The 23104-nt window shown below is 31.4% G+C and overlaps 1 protein-coding gene across 2 annotated transcripts in view; it reads right to left on the bottom strand.

Moving 5' to 3' along the window:
- LOC145293972 (nuclear RNA export factor 1-like) overlaps positions 1-23104 on the bottom strand; it is a 63243-nt gene that overhangs the window by 30778 nt on the left and 9361 nt on the right. The window contains exons 2-10 of one of the 2 annotated variants that reach the window (XM_080140854.1): positions 22004-22072; positions 19303-19387; positions 16911-16996; positions 16455-16522; positions 16212-16295; positions 14371-14475; positions 10676-10747; positions 2441-2510; positions 233-321 (exon numbers count right to left, since the gene is read on the bottom strand). In XM_080140854.1, the coding sequence (XP_079996980.1) occupies positions 233-321; positions 2441-2510; positions 10676-10747; positions 14371-14475; positions 16212-16295; positions 16455-16522; positions 16911-16996; positions 19303-19387; positions 22004-22072 (728 nt within the window). The remainder of the gene's footprint in view (positions 1-232; positions 322-2440; positions 2511-10675; positions 10748-14370; positions 14476-16211; positions 16296-16454; positions 16523-16910; positions 16997-19302; positions 19388-22003; positions 22073-23104) is intronic. The other variant, XM_080140855.1, reaches the window with a different exon arrangement.

The following is a 23104-nucleotide window of genomic DNA, read 5'->3' as shown; positions in this document are numbered from 1 at the left end:
CAAACATTTATAATTTCAAAACAAAATACAATAATAATTTAAGTATTTAAATATAATTAATGATAATTATCTCCAATCTATCACTGAATGTATATTCCTATTGATACAAGTTTCTAAGCATTAACCATCGTTTATTCATGACAATAATAAAGGTTAACAACATAACATTTAGATATCCGTTATGGATACAGCATACAAGATAAAACATTTAACTTGAATAAAATGGACTTACTTCAGGGATATTCTCTTTAATGATGCTCACAACATGGCTAAAAACTTGTGGACGACTCAAAGCCAAGTATAAATTCTTTTCTCGCAATCCTTTAAATTGGCAAAAGAGAAAAAAGAACATTAGTTATGAATTTATCTCCATTCCATCTTCCAAATTTGGTTAACATTTCACATTCTATCAGCAATTTTTGAGATTATCCTGTAGTAGTCTAATGCTTGTATTTCCTTTTAATTCATTCATGGTCATACAAATAAATATTGGTTTAGATCAAATACTAGTGCTTTTTTTTTTTTTTTAAATTTATCATCATGTTTGGTTTAATGTCTACTTTACATGTTGGCATGTGTTGAACAGATCTCAAAATTTGACTCCCAACTAAATTATCTCCGTCAGGTCTTCATTTATGCCTTTTTTTAAGTCCATCACTTCCTTATGTTTTCTTTGGACTTTATCTTCACTTTTGAATAAGACCCACTATTTTAACCATTATACATCTATTGAATCAAGAACTTTTATCCATCCTTCCAATATGACTAAACCAACAGTTTCCTGTTCTGCACACATCTCTATACTGTAAAGATTTAATTTTCCTCCAAGTTCATTAGATCTAAGCCCATCTTTTAGACTCACATTGCACATCTGTCATATCTTTTCTCCATGATAAAACTTAACGACTTTTAGTTTTGATCAATTTGTTTTGGAGAGTCAGAACTTCTAAACTTTACTTCAATGTATCTTCATTTTATTGACATCCTTCAACATGCAATACTCCAATGGTAAAAAAAAAAAAAAAAATCATACTTTGGTTGATAGAATTTCCTCTAGAGACCACATCTATCCAAAAATAAATTCTACTTAAATGTCCACTTAAATTTGTTTACAAATAATTTTCTATATTTGCAATTAGGAATTTATCAAGCAATGTAATTATTGATAGAATGTAAAGATTCAAGATTTAACTGAGGCGATATCAGAGAAAAAGGCATGATCGACACCAGAGTTTGTTATTGAAGTACATGAGATCATCGACAATGAATTCAACAAATTGATGTGTGCAGTGCAAGGGTGAAAGATATAGATGAAAAGCTCATTAGGTCGATGATACATGAGGACATCTACGTTTTATGAAGACGAGGAAAGAACAATTTTTGTCAAAGGCAATACAAGAAAAGCAGTAGAAAAACTTCAAGTTAAAACATACATTAAAACTAGACAAGTCGTGTTTTGAGGAGAAAAACTTTTGTCAAGACAAGATCAAATCCCAGACATGCTCAGAGTTATGAAGATAAAATTTCCAGTGACAGCCATCATCTTCAGTTTCATCAGTAGTGAAAGTAATTTCATGTCACACCCACTTCTCGAGGGCTGAACACTAATGACTACATCTGCATTTTAAGCAAGTATTAATCATGTTATTTGAGAGTATGAGAAAAACAGTTGTTTATATTTCAACAAACTTTTTCCTCAAAAATGAAGGTTGTCAAGATATTAGGTTGGTACAAAAATAATGTTTTTTGACGTTCAACTTCAAGTCAAAAAATATTTTTTGCACCAACCTAATAGATACAAAAAAAAAAAGTATGCATTGAGTGAACAAGGCATAAAAAAAAATGCCTAAGTCCAGCATTGCCCCCCCCCCCCATTTAGCCTCAAAAGTCCCCAGGAGATGTCAAATTCTGCTGAAAATGAACAAACAGTGCAGTTTTAGGCCTTAACATATGTAAATTTGAGTTCTGCACCATGCAAAACTGCTAAATAGACATACACAGAAAATTTTGGACAAATATGCTAAAAGTCCCAAAAATGGAGTGTTTTTATTAGCCCTAAAAGAGCAAGAGTTATTGCAAAGTATAGACCAACAAAATTATATAGAAATCAGTTAGTTACAACTTTTCAGAAAGTTTTATAAAAATCCAAGGCATCAATTTTTTTAATAAGTACAAAAGTGTCAATTTTAGCTATTTTAACCCGAAAGGCACCCCAAGAGGGGGGGGGGGGGGGCACCGAAGTTTTCCCGAAAAATCCATTGTTACTTTTTTTACTCATATCATGTTTAATGTTTGTGCAAAATTTCAAAAAATTCCAAGGCATAGTTATTGAGAAAATTGCGGACAGACAAACGGACAAGGGTGAATTTACAGGTCCACCCTCCTTTTTATGTGGGAAACCAAAAACTAAGCAATATATATTTTTCATCTTTCTACTTACTTTGGTCTTGATAAAGATTACTTAAAGTTAAAGTTTTGGTTGAAGAATCATATCTTCCACTCATGCAAGTCTGAAAAAGAAAAAAAAAAAAAACTTTCAATAAATTAGCAAACAAAATTATTCCTTATATATAATACAAGATTACATTCAGAAATATAAAAAATCTTATAGCTCCAAATATTTTACCATCATGCGATAGAGTGTAATACCCCCCCCCACACACACACACACTCTTAAAATTGACCTCAACTAAATCATACAACACACAAATTAAGCTCCAACATAATGCAGGAAACAGTCCAATGCAAAATTTAGAAAATGTGGTGCCTTTTGTTCAATATGGCAGATAGTATGGATTTTAATATTGGCATCAATTAGGTTAACAATAAATGTAAGCGAAAGAAAAGTTCTATCAAAATGACAAAATTGCACAAGAAATGAAGTCCAGGGGGCAACACATCCTAGACCACAACTTTGAGAGATGTATCAGGAAGGATCTTAGAGAAATCTTAAGAACGATACCAGTGGAGAACCGTACCCTGAATGCACCCATAACACCCACAGAAAACAAGCAATCAACAACATACTGCGTAGTATGTACGCCCTCAATAAAACAACACTACAGCTATATTTTAAAACTTTTATTGAAAAAAATCAATTCAGGTAACTTGATTATGTGGTAGAGCTGACATCTATTCAATGTAGCCGTCTTCAGCCTCAATCACCGTCTCGATACTAGACCAGAATTGAGAGCATGCCTTTTCCACAAGCGCCGGTGAGAGCTCAGCGGATAGTGGCAATCAGAGTGACGTTGGTGTTGTGGGAAGTCATGTTGGTGATGTTCTCAACGTATGACCAAATGAAGTAGTCTAGCAGGTTCAGTTCGGGAAAGGAAGGAGGTGGGGCAGTGAGAGAAAGGTCCAAAGTTGTAGCACTCCTTCTGAAGCCAAGCCTGAGTCTTGATTTGTGGACCGGTGCTGAATCCTGCTGTCACACACACAGTCTGCCAGCGGCCACCTGATTGCACCAGAGGTGCACCACACTCTTTAGCATATCCAGGTACACTTTGGTGTTGACTTTCAAGTCAACTTCGAAGATGTGAGATGGCATGATGTGGCCCTCATTTGAAACCACACCAAAGACCATAATCGTGGCTGGAAACTTTGTTTTCATCATGCTGGGCACTCCATTATTCATGCCAATCCTGCGATGATTTTAGCTGTTGTGCACCTGGCCTGACAAATGTTCTTTTTGTCTGAAAAGAACCAGAGTATTTTTGGCTTCTTGGGATGCTTCAGTTTGTTGAGCAATCTGACGGACTCGATTAGCCTGAGGTTCTTTGTCTTCTCAGTAAAGATCTGGCTTGTCTGGTGCCTGTTGGACCTAAACTTCCAGTCTTCCTTCACACATGCATTCACAATTGTGTGTGAGATACCTAAATCTCTGGCAATCTGCTGAATAGGCTGCTGGGGAGTTTCATCAATGATTGCCTGGACTTTTTCAATGAACTTCTTGGTTTGAGTCTTTTGGTGGTGTTCTCGGCTTTGGGCTTCCACTCCACCACCTCCAAAGGGTTGTCCGATGTGTTAAGCTGTGCCCTCAAGTAGGTAACCATCCAGATTTGCATTTTGAGGGTGCTGGCAATGGTTCTGTTGTCATAACTTGAATCGGTAAAAAACAGGAGTTGTACAGCGGTGCATTTCCGATAATGCTCGTTGAACATTGTGACACTTTCAGACATGCTAGACAGCTCCTATCGCTTTCGGAATTTGTATAAAACTGGCCAACTAGTAGATGGCCTGTAATAAAAACACGGAAATGGAATCGTCTTTTCTTAGGACAACAATTTTATCATTCCATCCTGTACAAAATGGCAAAGCTGCAGGTGTCATGGGATCATGATCACCCACCTCATACAGAAGGCCATAAATTGGCTTGCTGACGCAATGACAAACATCATTGATACAGCAGATTACCCCAACCCCTTACTGAAAACAAGCTAAAGTAACAGCATTTCTCAAGCCTGGAAAACCAGCTGATGATCCAGCAAGCTACAGGCCTATCTCCCTGATATGCTGCCTCTACAAACTACAAGAGAGCGTCACTCACCAAATGGACTCCCTTTCTGGACCCACACATCCCAAAAGAACAAGTAGGCTTCAGGCAGAAGAAAAGTACTGCAGAGCAAGTTATCACCCTCACATCATACATAAGAGGCAGGCTACGAAAACCAGCTGAAAACCGAAGCAGTCATTCATCTACCTTTCTGCAACATACGACACGATTTGGACAGAAGGACTTATGTTCAAACTCACAGAGATCATCCTCTGCAGAAAGATATTACATTTACTTGCAAAAATGATGGGAACCAGACACTATCATGTCATTCTGGTAGAAGATAAGAACAAGACCAGAAAAAAAAAAAAAAAAAAAAATGGAGTTCGCCAAGGCTTGGTACTTGCGCCAACACTTTAACATCTACATCAGCGACATGCCCACAACTACACCAGTAAAGTAGGGATACACAGATGACTGGATTTTGGCTCATCAATGAAACAGCTGGAAAGAACTGAAAAAGATGCCGACTGAGGACACCACCCTTATGAAAACTTTCTTTAACAAGTGGTACTTAAGGATGAACATCAAATAGACAATTACATCAGTCTTCCATCTCAACAACCACTTTCAGGTTAAAACTGGTGAAGCAGTCCTCCTTCCTGATCAATTCCCCAAATACTTGGGAATCACCCTTGATAAAATGCTGTCCTGTCAGACTTACCTCAAGGGGATGTGCAAATAAGATTGTCAAAGAAACAACCCTCTAAAGAAAGTAGCCGGAACATGATGGAGAGCTTCCCAAAAAGTCCTCAGAACAAAAGCAGTCGCATTCTGCTACAATGCTGCAGAATGGTCTCGGAGCCAACACACAAGATCAATTGACAAAAAACTCAAGGAAACCATGTGTATTACCTCAGGATGTCTGAAGTCAATCCAACACAATAGCTACTAGTAGCAAGCTCAATCGCACCATCCCACATAAGGAGATAAGAGGTAACTCAAAAATGAATTCAAAACATCAAAGAGGACACCTGGGACTTACCAATACAAAAAATTTTAAAAGATGCCTCAGATACCTCCAGACTCCAGTCCTGAAAGCTTTTCCACAACTCAAAAATCAAAAATTTCAACCCAGTTGAGACATGGAAGGAAAACTGGAGAAACAATACTCCCAAAAGAGGGGACATTGAAAGCACAACTTTGTGCCTCCCAGGTTTTGCTACAAATAGTAGGAAGCAGTAGGTAGCTGCAAACTGGATCAGAACAAGACAGAGTAGGACTGCAGTAAACAAACACAAGTGAAGACAGACTCCCCAAAGTGCAAGGAAGCCCCCAAGGACACAGTCCACCTGATCTTACATTGTCGAGTAACCCAACTGGAAGGAGGCTATGTGACAGCCCTGAAGACAATTTTTCAGACTAGTTAAAAAATAAATAATGGTATAGAGGTCTAACCCATGTGATACTACTATAAAAATTCTCTTTTCAAGAATTTCAAATTTATCCATTAAAATGTAGGAAATGTGTATAAAATGAAAATCAGAACAAATCCAGATAAAACCTTTAAGATTCAGAAGTCAAGAGTATTTTGATTATTAAAACTTCACAGCACAGATTACAAAGTTCTGTACATACAATGTCTAGTAAATTTTCTTGCATTTTATATTTTCAATTGTAGGCTAATGCACTTCTGATACTGCAGTGTTAAGATAAACCAAAATTTATTGGAACAGTAAGAACAGGCAAAAAATGTTTCTTGTTTATATAAATCAAACTTGTTTGAATTCCTACATTTTTTCTTAAATACAAGATTTTATTTTGTATATAAAATGAGTTTTACATACTAATTTAATTACTTTACATAAAATATTGATGGAATAGTCTCTACCAAACTGTCAGTTTTGGTCTACAGGCTTGAACCTTGATATATAGAGGATTTAGACCTGCGGAACAAATTGGATTTGGTTTTTAGTCAATAAAAATAGCTGCTAAGGAGTCAAAATTCAAAAATATTTTTTTTTAAATTGGCATGCGTAAGTCAACTAAATACATTACTTCTATGCATGCGCAAATATACATTAATATCTTTAACGTTATTTTTTTTAAAGTTTTTATATGCGTATGGACTTACCTCAGATGATAATGAACCCAATATATAGTAATGATTTAAGTTAAGAAAAAATGACTCGTGCGCTACCACAGAAAATCGAAACCACTTACAATTTACTTTTTCCTTTAACATTAATGCCCGAGCTATGAAGACATGTTTGCTGCAAGGCTAAAAATTAAAACATGAACCCATAGCTATTACGTTAAGCATGCATATTCGTAATGCCATCTTTGGACCTTCATATGGCAAATCCCATTTTTTTTTTTTTTTTTTCAAACTTTTGTACCAATTTTCCTTGGCTAAAACTCAAATATAAAGTTTTGCATGGGTTTGAATACCCTATAAAGTTTCATGTCTAAACCAAAAACTGGTAGGCAAATTTTTTTTTTTAATATATGCATATATATAGAAAGAGGTTTGTGTTTACTATAATCTTTTTATGCAAATATTATGCAAGTATAAATCATGTAGAATATCAACATGAATTAAACATAAGTTAACTAAAGATGATCATCCCATAAGAAAATAGAAAAAACTAATATGGAATTAATTAAAACAAATATTTAAAAGAATATGCAAATTAGCTAGATCTTTTGCAGATGAATACAATTCCACGACCCATATAACAAAGTTGTATTTTCTTTTTAAATAAGTAGAAAAAGGATTTTTTATATGAATATCAATAAACACACAAAAAAAAGCTACAGGAGTAGAGATAGTTAAATTACTTTTGTCTTGATAGTAAATAATTTTATGATCTGAAGTAAACTTTTAAAGTTTTTATGAAGAGAAAAAAAAAACAAATTTTGCTTTTAGATATATTAGCAGGTGTGTTTACACCAACAGGCACACCTCTAACTTTTTTTCAGTGTAAAACAAGCTCTATCAATTTCTAGATTTTTCAGATAAATATTTTAAGCTAACTTGACAATTATCCTTTAAATTTTATTAAATAATCCTTGTGACAAGGCAGAACATTTTTTAGTTTGTTTTTGTCTCCTCATCGTGGCTTTGTTTCAATGCTTTTTTTTTTTCACCTTCAACAACCAACTTTCTCATACTTTCATTACAGCCATTTGCCCTTGCTAAGGCACACCAATCTTCATGCTTTTGAGCAGCTCAATAATACAGCATTTCACATCAATTGGTGTTGTCTTATGTTAACCCCGTTTCATGTCTTTCTTTACTCCTCGTTTCATCAAGATTGTAAAAAGATTTGTTTATAAAATTGAAAACTAGATTTTTAATCGATTGAAAATTGATTGCCTTAGTTTTAAATTGAATGCACTATTTATTTTAGTTTGAATGCATTAGTTTCTAAATTGATTGTCTTAGTTTTTAAATTAAACACTTATTTTATGCGATTCAACCGATATTGGAATTTTATTAATCCAATAGGAGGATCTGCCAATACTTCAACTAACCTTTTTAACATTATCTCTTTTGATTTTGATTTTATGGAAAACCAAAATAACTATTGGAGATAATAGTGCACTATATGGTCCTAACCAAAGAATTGTAACATCTTGAAGATTTGTGGGCAAAGAATTTTCTACAAAAGAATGAGATGGAGCATTATCTATGGCAACCGCCATTTATTTTCACTGTCTTCGCCAAATGTTCAAATGCTCGTACCATCCATTAGATGAAGTCAGCCTTTTTAATGCAGCCTTTAAGTATTTCATAATAGGCAACATCTTGACTGGCGTACAATGCAAAACAATGTACATTTGGTCCCTTCGAATTGGGTAGTGACATTATGTAGAGATTTACGTTCTAGTCTTCTACAGAACATATTTAAATTATTTTCATCTTGATTATAAATAGTTTTATGATCTGAAGTAAACTTTTAAAGTTTTTCTAAAAAATCTTGCAGGCGTGTTTACCCCCAACAAGCGCACCTATAACTTTTTTCGGTGTAAAACAAGTTCCATCAAGATGTTTGATTGTACTTGTTTCCATTTCTGGATTTTTCAGATAAATATTTTAAGCTAACTTGATAATTATCCTATAAGTTTTATTAAATAATCCTTGTGACAACATTTTTTAGTTCATTTTTGACTCCTCCTTGTGACTTTGTTTCGGTGTTTTTTTTCACCTTCAACAACCAACTTTCTCATACTTTCATTACAGCCATTTGCCCTTGCTAAGGCACACCAATCTTCATGCTTTTGAGCAACTCAATAATACAGCATTTCACATCAATTCGTGTTGTCTTATGTTTACCCCGTTTCATGTCTTTCTTTACTCCTCATTTCATCAAGATTGTAAAAAGATTTGTTTATAAAATTGAAAACTAGATTTTTAATTGATTATGTTGATTTTTAATTTGATCGATAAAAGGTGTAGAGTGGCCAATCAAAGGCTTCTATAAGTTTTGGAGAATAAAAAACAAGGTGCTGAACAGATGTAAGGCCTCTATACAAGCTATCATTAATGGACCAGAGGTTATTTCCTCAGCATCTGATAAAACCAACATTTTGCAGAGAACTTTGCAGCAAATTACACCATTTGTAATCGGGACCACTCAACCACCACCCTCATGACAAAAACACACTCATACAAATAACTGCCCATGAGGTTGCTAGATTTATCAAAAGTCTTGATACTAACAAGGCAACTTTCCAGTCATAGTACTCAAGAACCTGCAAACCAAAATAGTCTCCATCCTTAAAAAGCTGTTCAATGATTGCTTAAAAGAGAAATGCTTTTCATCACCTTTGACTTTGCTTTGCCCAGTATTTAAAAATACTGTAGATCGGTCCTCTGCCCCCTGGTACAGACCAGTCAGTTTTTGCGAGCAAGTTTCTGGAACTTAATTAATCAAAATGTCAACCACTTCAGACAATCTTCTTAATGACAAACAATATGAAATTTTCACCATACAAGATCTACAGCTGATTGTGATATTGCACAAGATTGGTGACTCTCAGCAGGGGCTTCATTTCTATGATGATTGCTCTTGATATATCAAAGGTTTTCTTTTTTTTTTTTTTCGCACAAAAGTTTGTTTAACAAGTTTGTTAGCTATGGAACATCTGGAAATGTCCTCTCAACCATCAAATTCTCTTACATAGATCTATAATAGTTGTTGATGGGCAGCAGAGCATAACACATAGCATCAATGCTGGCATGCCTCAAGGATCCACTCTCAGTCCAACCTTCTTCATGATCTTAAATGATCTTCCAAATTATATTCTGAGATTATTCGTTGGCATCTATGCAAATGACAACTATTTATGGCAGCACTTCAAAGCACATTGATAATTAGTCTTTACAACTCTTCCTCTTTGAAGGATGCAGTCCAATGAGGGGGAAATTTTTTTTTTTTTACTTTTAACTCCTCTAAAACCAAGTTTAACTCTTTTCATTATTAACACTCAGAGTATAATTTTTCTTCAACAGAAATGAATGGTTCTCTCAAGTTAGTCCTCTTACATCAAATCTGTTGTTAAGACTATCGGAAAAAGTGTTGGATCCTTCTATCGCTCAAGAAAGTACCTCACTGCCAACAATTCTCTCCATGTATGAGAACCAGATTTGTCCCAAGATGAGGTACTGTTATATCTGGGGAGGTGCCACTGAGCATTTTTTTTTGTATGGACATCTTCAACATAGAAGAAATGTGGCAAGTCTATTTCTGTATTATGTTCAAGATAAATGCTCAGCTGTGCCAATCCCTATTCCCTCTTCCCTGCAAAACATTCACAGCAAGAACTTGTCTAGCTACAACCATAACAAGAAACTTTTCTCTCTGTATGGAAAAAAAAAAAAAAAAAAAAAAAAAAAAAAACTTATGACTAAAGTTTCTTCCCTAGAACATCTTGTCTGTGGGATTGGATAACATAAGGCTGCTTTTCAGGCGACTATAACAATCATCAAATTTAACAAACACTTGTTAAGCCATCCTTTTGGAAAATTAAGTCCGCTTAAATAATTTTTTGTCCATTCTACCAACTGTTTCCAATTAGGATAGCAACAATCCTTTTACGCCTTATTCTTGAGTGGTTTCTGGACCTTCATAAGCAATTTCCCATAATTGAAAAAAAAATTTTTTTTAATCTTACTTTGAGTTCACTTGCAACATTGGGATCTAATCCAGTCATTGGAGGACCACACGGCTTTACAATTAACACCACCTAAAAGAATCAGAAAATAAATATTACACGCAAAAAGAATAAAAACTGATATCAAAAATTACATTTTGAAAAATAATTATAAATATTAAATAAGATTTTCAAAGTTATTGAATAATAATTAATCCTTATTTGAACTACAAGGGCCTGACAATATTTTTCGGATACTTTAGTATTTGACTTTCCGAGTACCATAAAGTAGCGAAATTCCTTCAATAGAATAGCATAAACATATAAAGGCAATACCTGTAATAAAAATGGAAGAAAATCGATTAGGTAAGGAAAAATATTTAATTTTCATAATTTTTACAAAACATACGCAACATTTTTCAGACATCGTTGAAAAACTTAATAGTCTGTAATATCACCTTTCTTCTCAATAACTTTTATCAATCTCTCTTCACAATGATCACAACGTCATTGTGCACAATAACGTCTGTACATGTTTTTATTAGTTGCTTTTTGGCATCTAGTATTCGTTCCCATAGATGAGCCTCTTTCGTTATTTCAGGTCCATCATAGACAAGTTGCACAAGTATTTCCCAAACATTTTCCATTAAATTTAGATCTGGGCTTTTTGCAGACCATTCCAAAGTAGTCATATTCACTTTAGCCATCCATTCTTTCATGAGTTTTGACACATGGATGCTGCAATTGTCTTGCTGTAGAACAAAATCATTCCCCATCTCTCTTCTTATCCTTGGTAGGGCTTTCTCGTTCAGCAACTGTTTGTAGCTTTTGCTGTTCTGTCGTCCTTTCAGCCACTCCAACCATATATTTCCATTAACAAAGATCATACCCCAAACCATAACTCCTCCTCCTCCTCCCATCTGTCGATTGTTCAGTACGACAGGCTCACCTCTTCTCAACCAAGTACACCATCCATTGGGCCATCAAACTTTAAATGCTTCTCATCAGTAAATATAACCTTCTTAAAGTCAACATGCTTTATTAACCACCTTTTAGCACTCCAGTCTTGCTCCTTTGTGTTTCTTTGTTAGTGTAATTTTTTTCTTAGCCTTTGCATACTTCAAACCAATTTTATGCAGCGTTCTCTATACTATTTGGACATTTACATTCAATTCACATTTCTCCTTCACTTTTCTCGCTCTAACTTTTTCTCAAGATGTTAAAAGCTACGTCACAGTCCTCTTCATTCTCCTTTCAGTCCTCTTGCCAATTGATCTTTTCCGTCCTTTTTCCGTTCGGAGTTAGTCTTCAGCATGTATTCGACCATTGATTTTGACAGCTTCAAATCCATGGTGGTCCTTCTGATGCTGATGCCATCTTCCTACTTCTTCCGTGCCAACGACTTCTTTTGAATGCATTAAACTTAATTGTTTTACCAGTAGAATAGAACAGATAATTGATTCTAATGATGACAGCTTAAGTGTACAAGCAGAAAATTTTCATACAGCAGCATATACATGAACATAGCTCTTAATAAAATAGGATTTTTTGTCCGAAAAATAGTCTCACGCAAGTTTTCGCAAAAATCACAACTAAAATTATCAAAGCCAAACTAAAAAAAAATGACTACACTAGTAGTTGATTTTCATTCCTCAACTACGTACTTTACAATCTCAAGTTTTTGGCACTAGTAACCACCTTAAAGTACTTTTTTCAAAGTGTCTGAAAAATACTGTCAGGCCCCTGTATAACTTTAAAACCTATCAAATTATTGGATGGAAATAGCTTCCAAAAATTAATATTTTAATACATGAGGTTTTGCCAAGAATTTTAAGACCACAAATGACTGATAAGTTTAAATACTTTCAATTTCTTTCTATTTTAAAGTCACAACTAAAGAATTAAAATAACTGATTTGTTTATAAAGAAACCAAATCCATTCTGGGGAATTTAATTTCAGTGTTTTTTTTTTTAAATAGTATTTTTTAAAGTTTCTTTAGCACTTTGTTGTTGCATTCTTTATTTTGATAAATACATTTTAAAATGTCATGCAGAGGCAACAAAACCAAAACATGAGTGGTCACAGAATTTAAACTTTTAAAGTTGAAAAGTTTTACTTTAGGAAAAATAAGTTTTCTCTAATGTGAACATTTTTAATATGAAGTTAGAAAAAAAAGGTAAAAATATAAAAAATGAAACAATCATATTAGAATGCTGATCACAGGTATTAATAAAAATTGAAATATAAAGTTTTACATATTTTAAACCAAATGGCATTATAAAAATATTATTACATTAGTGATAGTAATATTTTTTTAAGTCAATGTTTCTTTGTTAGGTGCATGAGTTCAATTATGACTATATGAAGTAGTGTCATGCGAGATAACCGATCTCGTCCTCAGTTATAAAAGTGTATAGGTGTATCATGTAAGGTCTTGTATATGGAAGGAGGTGGAACAGCCTGAAGAAACTTTTAGATAAGCAATGAGCATCACAAACAGTTACAGTACAATCATTTAATGGAAAATGAGGACGTGACAATAGATCAAATAACTAAACTTCATTAAATTATTAACAGTTTGCTTGGTGTTGCCCAGTTGTAAAATATGCATAAATATTATATCTATATATTAATACGATAGCGTGTGTGTTATTTTCTGTGTCATGCTTACATCTGGGTCATTTAATTGTTATGTACTTCCATTTCTTGTCATAAATAATTTTACCAAGAATTCCTCATAAATTTTGGTTTCGGTTTTGATTATAGCTGATGGCACTTAAGTCATCTATTTTTTTTTTTTTTTTATAAATAATTTTTATCAAGAATTCTTCATAAGTTTTGGTTTCGATTATAGCTGAAGGAACTCAAGTTATATAATATATATTTTTTCCTAAGTTTTTATTTCGGTTTCAATACAAGTTAAGGCACCCAAGTCTTATGGATATATTTTTTTTATTTTTGAAATTGCAACTTTATAATATGTAAAAATCAATAGAACATTAACTCTATAATAATATATACAAAATCTTATATATATAAATATTTAAGCATATTTTACGACCGGGCTATGCCGGGCGTCCCTACTAGCTTGGGTAAATACTTTTAGAGTTTTAACAAACAAGATATAATATCAGAGTGTCTCCATTTACACTGAACATCTACAGAATGCCAACATCAATATATTACATACAAGTCCTCTGTGGAATTTCCACAGGTCTCGCTAGTTTTAATTAATACAGAAACTGAGATGTATATACAAGTATTATGTTTTTTTCTAAACAGGTCACATCTTGTTAGTAAAAAACATACTCAAGCTGAGATGAGATCGAAATCAAAAAATAAAAACAGCGAGTCAAGTACATAACCATTAGATCAGCTTAATACGATTTTTAAAAGTGCTTTCAAAACTACTTATTCTTAACATAAAGAAGCTGTCATATTTTACGACTACGCATGTGTGAAACAGTTGATAAATAGATAAAAATCTGGTGAGTCCAAACTACCAATTGTTCAATTTTGACCTGTTAGCAGCCCCCCACCTCCCGGATGAAAACCAATTAAAAAGTTTTCCACCATGTTCAAATACCCTATACATCAAATTTCAAATCTATGAAAAGTTTGTAGAGTATATAGGTTCATAAATATATAGAAATATACAAATTTTGAATTATATAAAATAGATTATTTTATTCTAAGACAAGAGAAATTAAAGAACCTTGAATCCATCTGACATTAAAATTTTTTTATCTGCTGCTCGTATTGCATCTGCTGTCCGTTTGTCTTGAACGTAGAATATTGAATGTTCATTTTCATTTTGAAACTGGGGGAAAAAAAAAAAAAATGGTAAAAAAAAATTAGAGATTCAAAATACATTTGGTTGTCATGAAAAAAACAACAAAAAAAAAGTGTGCATGGAGAAAATGTCGTAGAAGAATCGCACAGTTCGTCAGACTTAACACAATCCTGTCGGCACATCTACGTTTTATTTAGGTGGTCTAAAACATCCCAAGAGCCACTTTAACTCACGAGATTAAAAAAAAGAGGCAAGAAACCACCAGAAAGTTTGATAAATTCCAAAAAGAGAAATTAATTAAAAAGATTTAAATAAAAATGTCAAAAGTAAAGAAGCAGTTGTCTAACATTTAAATTAAATCATTACATGTTAAATGATTAAAAAAAAAAAAAACTATCATGAGAATTGAAAACAAAATCTAAGGATTTTATAGCAGATTTACATGTTAGCAAGTGTTGGATAGTGTGTAAAATTAAAGATTTGAAAATTATTTTCCTTATAAATGTTCAAAACAATTGTTTGCATATCAAAACGCTCACATGTCAGTAGTACATGGTACAATAAATAAAAAAGTATAAACAAGATGCACAACTTATACATACTAACCTTTATTTTGGTAGTAATTTTTCAATCCTACCAAAGGCTTTGTTAGCCTTTTTGGTCTTTAGAAGTTGTAGTAGTAATGACACAATCTTACTATGAAGAAACAAGTGTACACTCTGCTACAAGTGCATGGACCCCCCCCCCCCCCAAAAAAAAAAAATAGGCTAGTTTTTTTGTTTTATGGAGAAGAACGTGATAAGCCCACAGGAAATGGAGAGATTTGATGAGCATAAAAGAAATCAAACTTGAAGGGGGGAAAAAAAAAGCTATATTTTGCTCATGTCTGATTGGTAAACATCCATTGTGCGTGAAAACTTGGTTATTGTCCGATAGGTTGATTCCACTTCGACAAAAATTCTAAACCCTACCAAACAGAAATATTTGAAAATCAAAGAATCAATTTCAGTGTTGTCAAGATATATGAAGGTGTCAACTACACTTAATCTGGTATCCTTGACACATGTTGAGTTTTATATAACAATAATGCATACTCAAGAGCAAAGATTTCCTGCATATTCTGCTCAGTGTAACCAACAAAAGTCCACATCACCAGCCATAAAGCTTTTGTATTAAATCTAGCACAGTTTAAAATCCTGTCGGTAGTTCAGAAACAAAAACAAATTAGTTTTGAAAAGTATAGAAGTCATCGCAAAGTATACAAAGAACAATGTCAGGATATAAACCTATTTAACATCATTATCGATTATCGGTTTAGAGACTACACCATCAAAATGAAAGCATACTTTAATATGCAGTGACATTAGATGGGCTGTGTACCGCAATACACATAAAATAATAGTTGTGTGCTTTCAGCTTGTCAAAGTTGTACACATTCATTGTGTTATCATGAGACTTACAGGAACATGTGTATATGTAGATATCCATAAGTGTTTGTATGACACGCACAGGATGCTTGCTTTTCTTCTAAATTTGGTTTCAACAAGCTATGGTAAAATAATTGAAAGATTGTAGAAGGTAGGTTTTACACAAGTTCCCATCTTTCAAATAAATGATCTAATAATATTTATAGAAGCATCTTGCTGAGTGGGGTGCTCAGATATTACTACACACAATTTAGACAAAAACAATATGTTAAGTTCTTTGAAAGATAGAACAAGAATCCTAGCTAATACTAAGCAGAAAAGATTTTAAATACTTACACGAACTGCTTGGAATGGCATGTTGATTTCCTTTTCAATTTTTTGGAAAAGGTCTTTCTTTTCGAATCTATGACCAAAAGGAACCTGACAAAAAAAAAAATTCAAATAAGTCATGAGGTTTGATGATTTTCAAAACATCACATTTCAATAGATTCTAAAAATTCAATCTTTTCATTTTTCTAACAATTTTAAAGTTAATTGTTTATCAACATTGTTTTTCAAAAAAATGATTAATTTTTTTACCTTTACTCGATACCAAGTTTCTGCATTCCGATTATTTACAGGCAGACCAAGACGTTTTAATCGACCTGCTGAAAGAAATAATCAATGCTATAAAAATATTTCTACATTAGACATTAAAAGATAAAATCAAATCAAGAACAGAAAAGCAACTTGTAAAATAGAAAGATACTTTTTCCTATTTAAAATGGAATTTTAGTAATCTAAAAACCGGAAACCAATAGAAACTAATATATTTTATATTGTTTCAATGTTTTGCAAGAATATGTATTTATCAATTTTCTGATTATGCTAAATATTAAATTACTAATTGATGGTAATTTTAAAAAATAAAAACCTTTCAAAAATTGAAAGCTAGATAAATAAAATTTAAAAAAAAAGGATAATTTCTGTTTAAGAACCTATAATTCACTTTATTTACTTGATGTATATACCATAAAAAAAAATAAAAATACTTACGTGGTTGTACTTTATCCATTTCTAAAACTTTATGTTGCTGTTGTCGTGCTCGTTTCATGTTCCTCCGACTTTTATGGTAGGGAGTACTGGGAAAAATAAAATGGAAATATTTTTCATTGATTTAAAATAATTTTTCACTAACATACACTACACAATTTTATATACTACCTCAGTTTTCATTTTTGTTTCTAATCAAAATGCATTTTTCTCAGACCGATCTAAAACAAATATAAAATTTTAAACTTAAAATCTTAAGCTTAAAATGAGGTGGGGGAACATAATATATTTAATTTATTTAATGAAAATTTCAGGTTTTTATAGATCAAAGATAATTTTGGTAATTAAAAAAAATGTTAGGATCTTTACAATTAAAATGGAATAGATTTTTTTTTTAACTTATGCAAATCGTCTGTAAGACTAGTTATCACAATTTAGTTGAGGATGTGAAAATTTAATATAATGAAAATTTCCATTACAACTTGTAAATATTGCATTTTTTTTTTTCAGTTATTTTCATAAAATCTTGAACATTTTAGATATAATTCTTTATTTTGTGTCAATAGTTTTCATTTTTTTCCAGGCCAATTCAAATCAGGTGATCATTTTCAATAATAGACATATTTCTTATGAGAAAAAGTTAGCTTTTCAAATTAGATCTATCAAAAAAATATACCCTATTGTTAAAAGAAAAAAGTTACCCATCAATATGGTAAGTTTAAAATGTTTTATGGTAGCATTCACAAATAAAATATATACTGAAAACTTTAATGAATGAAATAATAATGTGATTTAAAAATGTTCAAAACAATTACACCTCCCTATGAAGAAATATTCCATCCTTTGGTGTCCTATTAATATGCTTATAACTCAAAGCATGCTGTAAATGAAAGTGACTATATCCCCACCCATGAAAACCTTAACACAGAGCATCAAATTACTAACTCAAGTGACACAAAAGAATTGAACTGCAAAACTCGAGTGAAATTTACAAAACAGAAACCATTTGTTCCACTTTTAAAGTTCTGAGGCAAGTTTGATTATTATGCTTTTGATTTTCCACTCAGGAAATTATATTTTAGGTAGAATTTGTTGGTTTATCAGTTTCAGTCATCAAATATTTGTCCACATCACTTAAACCCTGTCAAAATATCGATAAAGATCTAACTTAGACAGGTTTAATTTTGGAAGATTTAGAACAAAGGTGAAAGTCACAGAAACCGCTTGTCAGACTTTTGGCAATAATTTGGATTCTGTTCATCATTGGTTTATATTATAAATGGAGTCCCCTTGACAAGTTCAAAATTTTGATAACAGTAAGCACCTTGCAAAATTTCAGTCAAATTTTTGAGTTATGAACATTTCTATAGCATAACTTTATACAATATGGAGAAGTACGACCCAGATAAAACTTTAGCCTATCCTTATGCTATAAATAGGATGCATGCAGTGCCACAATTGACTTATGTTTTTATCTTTAAAGTTGTATGAAGTACATTGTTACTTACACATATTTGTCAATAGAACTTTTGAACAACAACTATTTTCTTTAATGTACAATTTACATATATAAGTTAAAACCAGTTATACACAATGTGCCAATAAAATATAATTTTAGCTTAAAAAAAATAAATGAAGTAGATCCTGTTTCTATCAACTTGAACATTTAGCTTTTTTTTTTTCAACACATGCCAACATGTAAAACATGTTTTTTTTTTTTTTTTTCAAATTATGCTGAATAAATGAACTAAAAAATATTTTTATTGAATTTTTGTGTATATAAAAAAAATCTAAAAATAAAAACTTGGAATACCTTTTATTTTTAAAATGCAGTCATCTTTTTTGAAGGATTAAAAATAGCATAAATCCATCCAAGTTAAAATATTTAAAAAAAAAAAAAAAAATTTTTTTATATCCTCATGTAAAAATCAACAAAGTTTCAAGTTTGCACCAACAGAAATATCAATGATATATACTTAATGATATTCATCTTGATTTTTATATCCCTTTTTTTTTTTTTTTTTTTTTTTTAACACTGTCCAAATAAAGATATGTAGAAGGTTAAAGAAATATCAATTCTGTCATACTCTTTTTAAATAGTATATATATATATATTTAAAATAAGTTTTAAATTACTTTTTTTTTATCAAAGATTTATGACTTTTGTTTTTATTAAATCCAGGACAGAGGAGTCTGCAAAACAAAAACATTAAAAGAGACAAAGATTTTATTTTGGGTTGGACATATTTCTAATTTGTATATTATTAATTGACTAATTTTTGCAAAGAGACAACTCAAACAATCAATGCCAACTTTTCATTAAATAAGAGTTTTTCATGCCAAATTAAAATGTATTTTTTTTTTTTTTTTTAGTATACTCTTAAAAATAACTTACTGCCTTTGAACTGATGATCCAGGTAATCCATCATCCATAGGATAATCATCATCTAATCTGGATCGAGAATTTCCACCACCACCACCTAAAATAATAGCATGAAAAATAAAAAAAAATCTATTAAATTTCAAATTGAAAGACAAACTATTTGCATTCATTATTTATGGAATTACAGAAAAAATATTGGTTCATATACTTTCCTCATTATTCTTAAAAAGACAACCAATATATACATTATATTCTATAAAAGAATTTGGTAGAAATGTTTAATCATTTCAAAACATTGTAGTTATTACTGAAAAATTTGTCCATTACATTTCTTTTATTAATTTATTATAAAAAAAATATTGAAATAAAAAAAAAAAAAATTTACTCTAGAAAAATATTTAGGGCTCTCCATTGCAAGTGAAATGGTCACATTTGTGAGTGAATTTTCAAAGTGGCAACTTGAAATAATGAAACACTTATCTTTTGGCAATTGTATTTCTTTCACTGACAATCTTCCAAAGCTCACTAAGTGAAAAATATCTTTTCAACAAAACAAAGTTAAATTATTTAAACAAGAAAAGTTTAATAGAACAATATACTCTTTTTAAGAAATTAGAATGTTTATACATTCAAATATCAACATAAAATTTGTTGTATATTTAGAATTACACTAAATCAAAAAAAAAAAAAATACAGAAAAATCTTTATTATGTACATACATAATCATCACATAACGAAGATGTCATATTCCAAAAATCATGCAGGTTTGGATGTTAACCTATTTGGCTAGTAAATGAAAATATTTAATTGTCAACTAAAGATAAATTTGTCTGATATTAAAGTAAACATATACAAAACAAATTCTTTCTGCATATCATAGGTTTCCATTGTCACTGGATTTTGGATCAGAAAAGAAAGGTTGAGGGTTAGATATATATTAAAAAAAGAAAATGTCGCTTTGTGATCTTATGATGAGAGCATTAACATGAGTAAATCCCACACAAATCAGGAGGAAGAGATTCTTTGGCTGATTAGTTGTCATTTCTTCTAAATCAAATGGAGAGAAAGTGTGTGTCAAACATTTGCTTATAAACGATCATGCTCAGCACATCATTTGCTAATTTTGGTGATCACATCTATCAACTTACTCAAACCATTGTTTGTTGTCTACATTATAGGAAATAGATGTTAATCAATTTGAAAACCTTATCCAATTACGTTCCATGATTTGTTTCATTTTAATATTGCCTTGAAAAATAAGAATATTTGTAAATGGATTTATTTTTCAAACCAATGTTTATTTACTTGTATGTATTTTTTTTACATGTAATAAATAAAAGATGCAAAAGAAAATTAAAGATGTAAACAGTTGCAAAAATATAAATTTTGTTTTATATATATATATTGAATAAAATAGCATTTGTGTGTACTGTAGGATCATCTGGATCCACAAAATTGTATTTATGGTCCACCACCAAGTGGTTAGGAAAATCATTATGTGCTCGTTATCCCTCAGTGACAGTGTATGTTCCTGGTCAAACATATTGGGTGATGGATAATAGAATGAGTGAAATAAACTTTTGAAAAAAATAAAATCAGTTTACAACTATTCTTATTATATTTAAAAGATTTAAAGACAATATTGAAATGAAACAAACAAAAAACCATGAAACCTAATTGTGTGGGGGTTGCCACATTGACTAACACCAGTTATTTCCTATGATGCGTCATGAGATGGACAACAAGCAATGGCTCAAACAAATGATCGTTGAATTTTTGTACTCCAACTTGTGTATTTTATGTTCATCCCTGTCCTAGGAAATAAAAACCTAGCACAGTTTTAATTTTTTTTATGAAAATCGCTCTAGACAAGGCATGAAGCCACTCGAAGTAGTACTTTAAGGTCAAGAACTTTCCAACAAGAAGTGTTAGATGGAATAGATTGACTTAGAAAACAGCAATTCTTCCATTTCACACGGTAATGTTCTTCGATAGGTTTTGTATAGGAATGTCTTCAATGAGTATCGATAATCAAAATAATCTGATAAAAGAAGGAACAGGCGATTTTGAATAAAGTTAACACCTAACATCACAAGTGCATTAGAGAAGTTTTATCACACAAACTGAAAGGCCCAACATAAACTCAACATTAGGTTCTTTGATATGAAAGAGGTGCATTCGAAATGAATGTTTCTGTTTAGAGGACAATTAAAGCATGATACTTGACTTTTGCATTTTAAACTTTAATGTAAGCCATTATATATAAAAATAATTTTATAACATTAACAGTGCAATGTAGACTACAATGTATTTTGAACTAAGTCAGTGCAGGGGTGAGGCACGTGAAGCTTCCTACTGGTGTACCACGATGGGTCCCCAACTAGAGCAGGCAATCAATCGATTGGATTGAAAAATGGGCGAATTCATCAATTTCAATGACAATAAAAATATGGAGTGTGAAACATTTGTTAATCACCATTCAATTCTGGGCAACGTCAGGTCTCCCTGCTAGTAATTTATATTTCACAGGCCACAAGTCTCTGATAATCTGTGCTTGTTGAGGTTATAGCAATCACATGACACATTCTTCCACAAGTTAAACTATTTCTTTTTAGTGAGTGGCATTGCGATAAGTGTAAAATCAGTGAAGAATCTTTAGAAATCAAAATTTAAAAAAAAAAAAAAAAAAAAAAAAAAAATTTATTAAACTTACCTTTTCTATTGTATCTTCCACCCCTCCCATGCCATTTTGATCGTTTGTAGAAATTCCTTTGTTTGTCATCTACAAAAAGAAAAATTCATAACAAGTAACACAAAAAGGATACAATTAAATATCAATTTTGTTACAAAAATCAACGTTCATGTGGTACTTTGAGAAAACAGCACCCATACCCGTGTTTTTCATTATGATTTACAGAAATACAGTTTGAAAATTAGTACAAAATAATTTGGGTTTACCTACATTAAAACAATTCAATGGAAAATATAAGCATAAACAGCTAATATTGACTGTGGCAGGTTATTTCTTCTCAGGAGGGGGAAAGGATAAAGTTATGACTGAACTGAAAGTATTCAAAATAAGGACCATCTTTGTCATTTTAAACTCTTTAATTGAAATCATTGATTAAAAAATAAACAAGGATGAAAAAAAAAAATCTTATCCAATGAAAGATAAATTACTATTCTCTCTACTTGGATAAGTTTGTGCTTTAGCATATTTTAAAGTTTTTGTTTTTTGTTCAGAATTAAGTGAGTGTCCACTGTTCAGTTAGAACAAAAAAAAAAAAAAAACATGGCTAACATAAGCATTACACAAAGGTCCTTGATAAGCATCTAAAAATTAAACAAAATACTTTAGAGCAATTATCAAAGATCCTTGCGCAATACAGCCATGTTTGTATTATTTTCTTTTTCATTATAATTAAACAGAGTGGACATTTCATTTTGAAAAAGATTTAATATGTTAAAACTAAGTACATAAAAATGAATGGCTAATTCTCAAAATGATAAACATTTTGACCCCTCCCTTCAATAAAAAAAATTCAGGAAATCAACCAATTTTAATGAAATTATGATCACAGAATATAATAAACCTTTTTTTTTTTTTTTTTAAATCGTAGTGAAAATGCATTGTTTTATGTAAACAAAAAACCTTTAAAGTTATAGTTTTAAGAACTAAATATAAAAAAAATTATTTTTACTTTCTTATGAAAATAAAACATTGTAGATGTTAATTAAAATTTTTTTAAATATTTCAGGAACATTATAAAAAAAAAAAAAAAAAAAGCCCCTAAATCCACGTTAATAAAATCAA

This window comes from Euprymna scolopes, chromosome 15 (genome assembly GCF_053919585.1).
Source record: "Euprymna scolopes isolate OS-2025 chromosome 15, ASM5391958v1, whole genome shotgun sequence".
NCBI lineage: Eukaryota > Metazoa > Mollusca > Cephalopoda > Sepiida > Sepiolidae > Euprymna > Euprymna scolopes.
The sequence above is the reverse complement of the archived record's forward strand: the minus strand, read 5'-3'. Positions and strand labels throughout refer to the sequence as shown.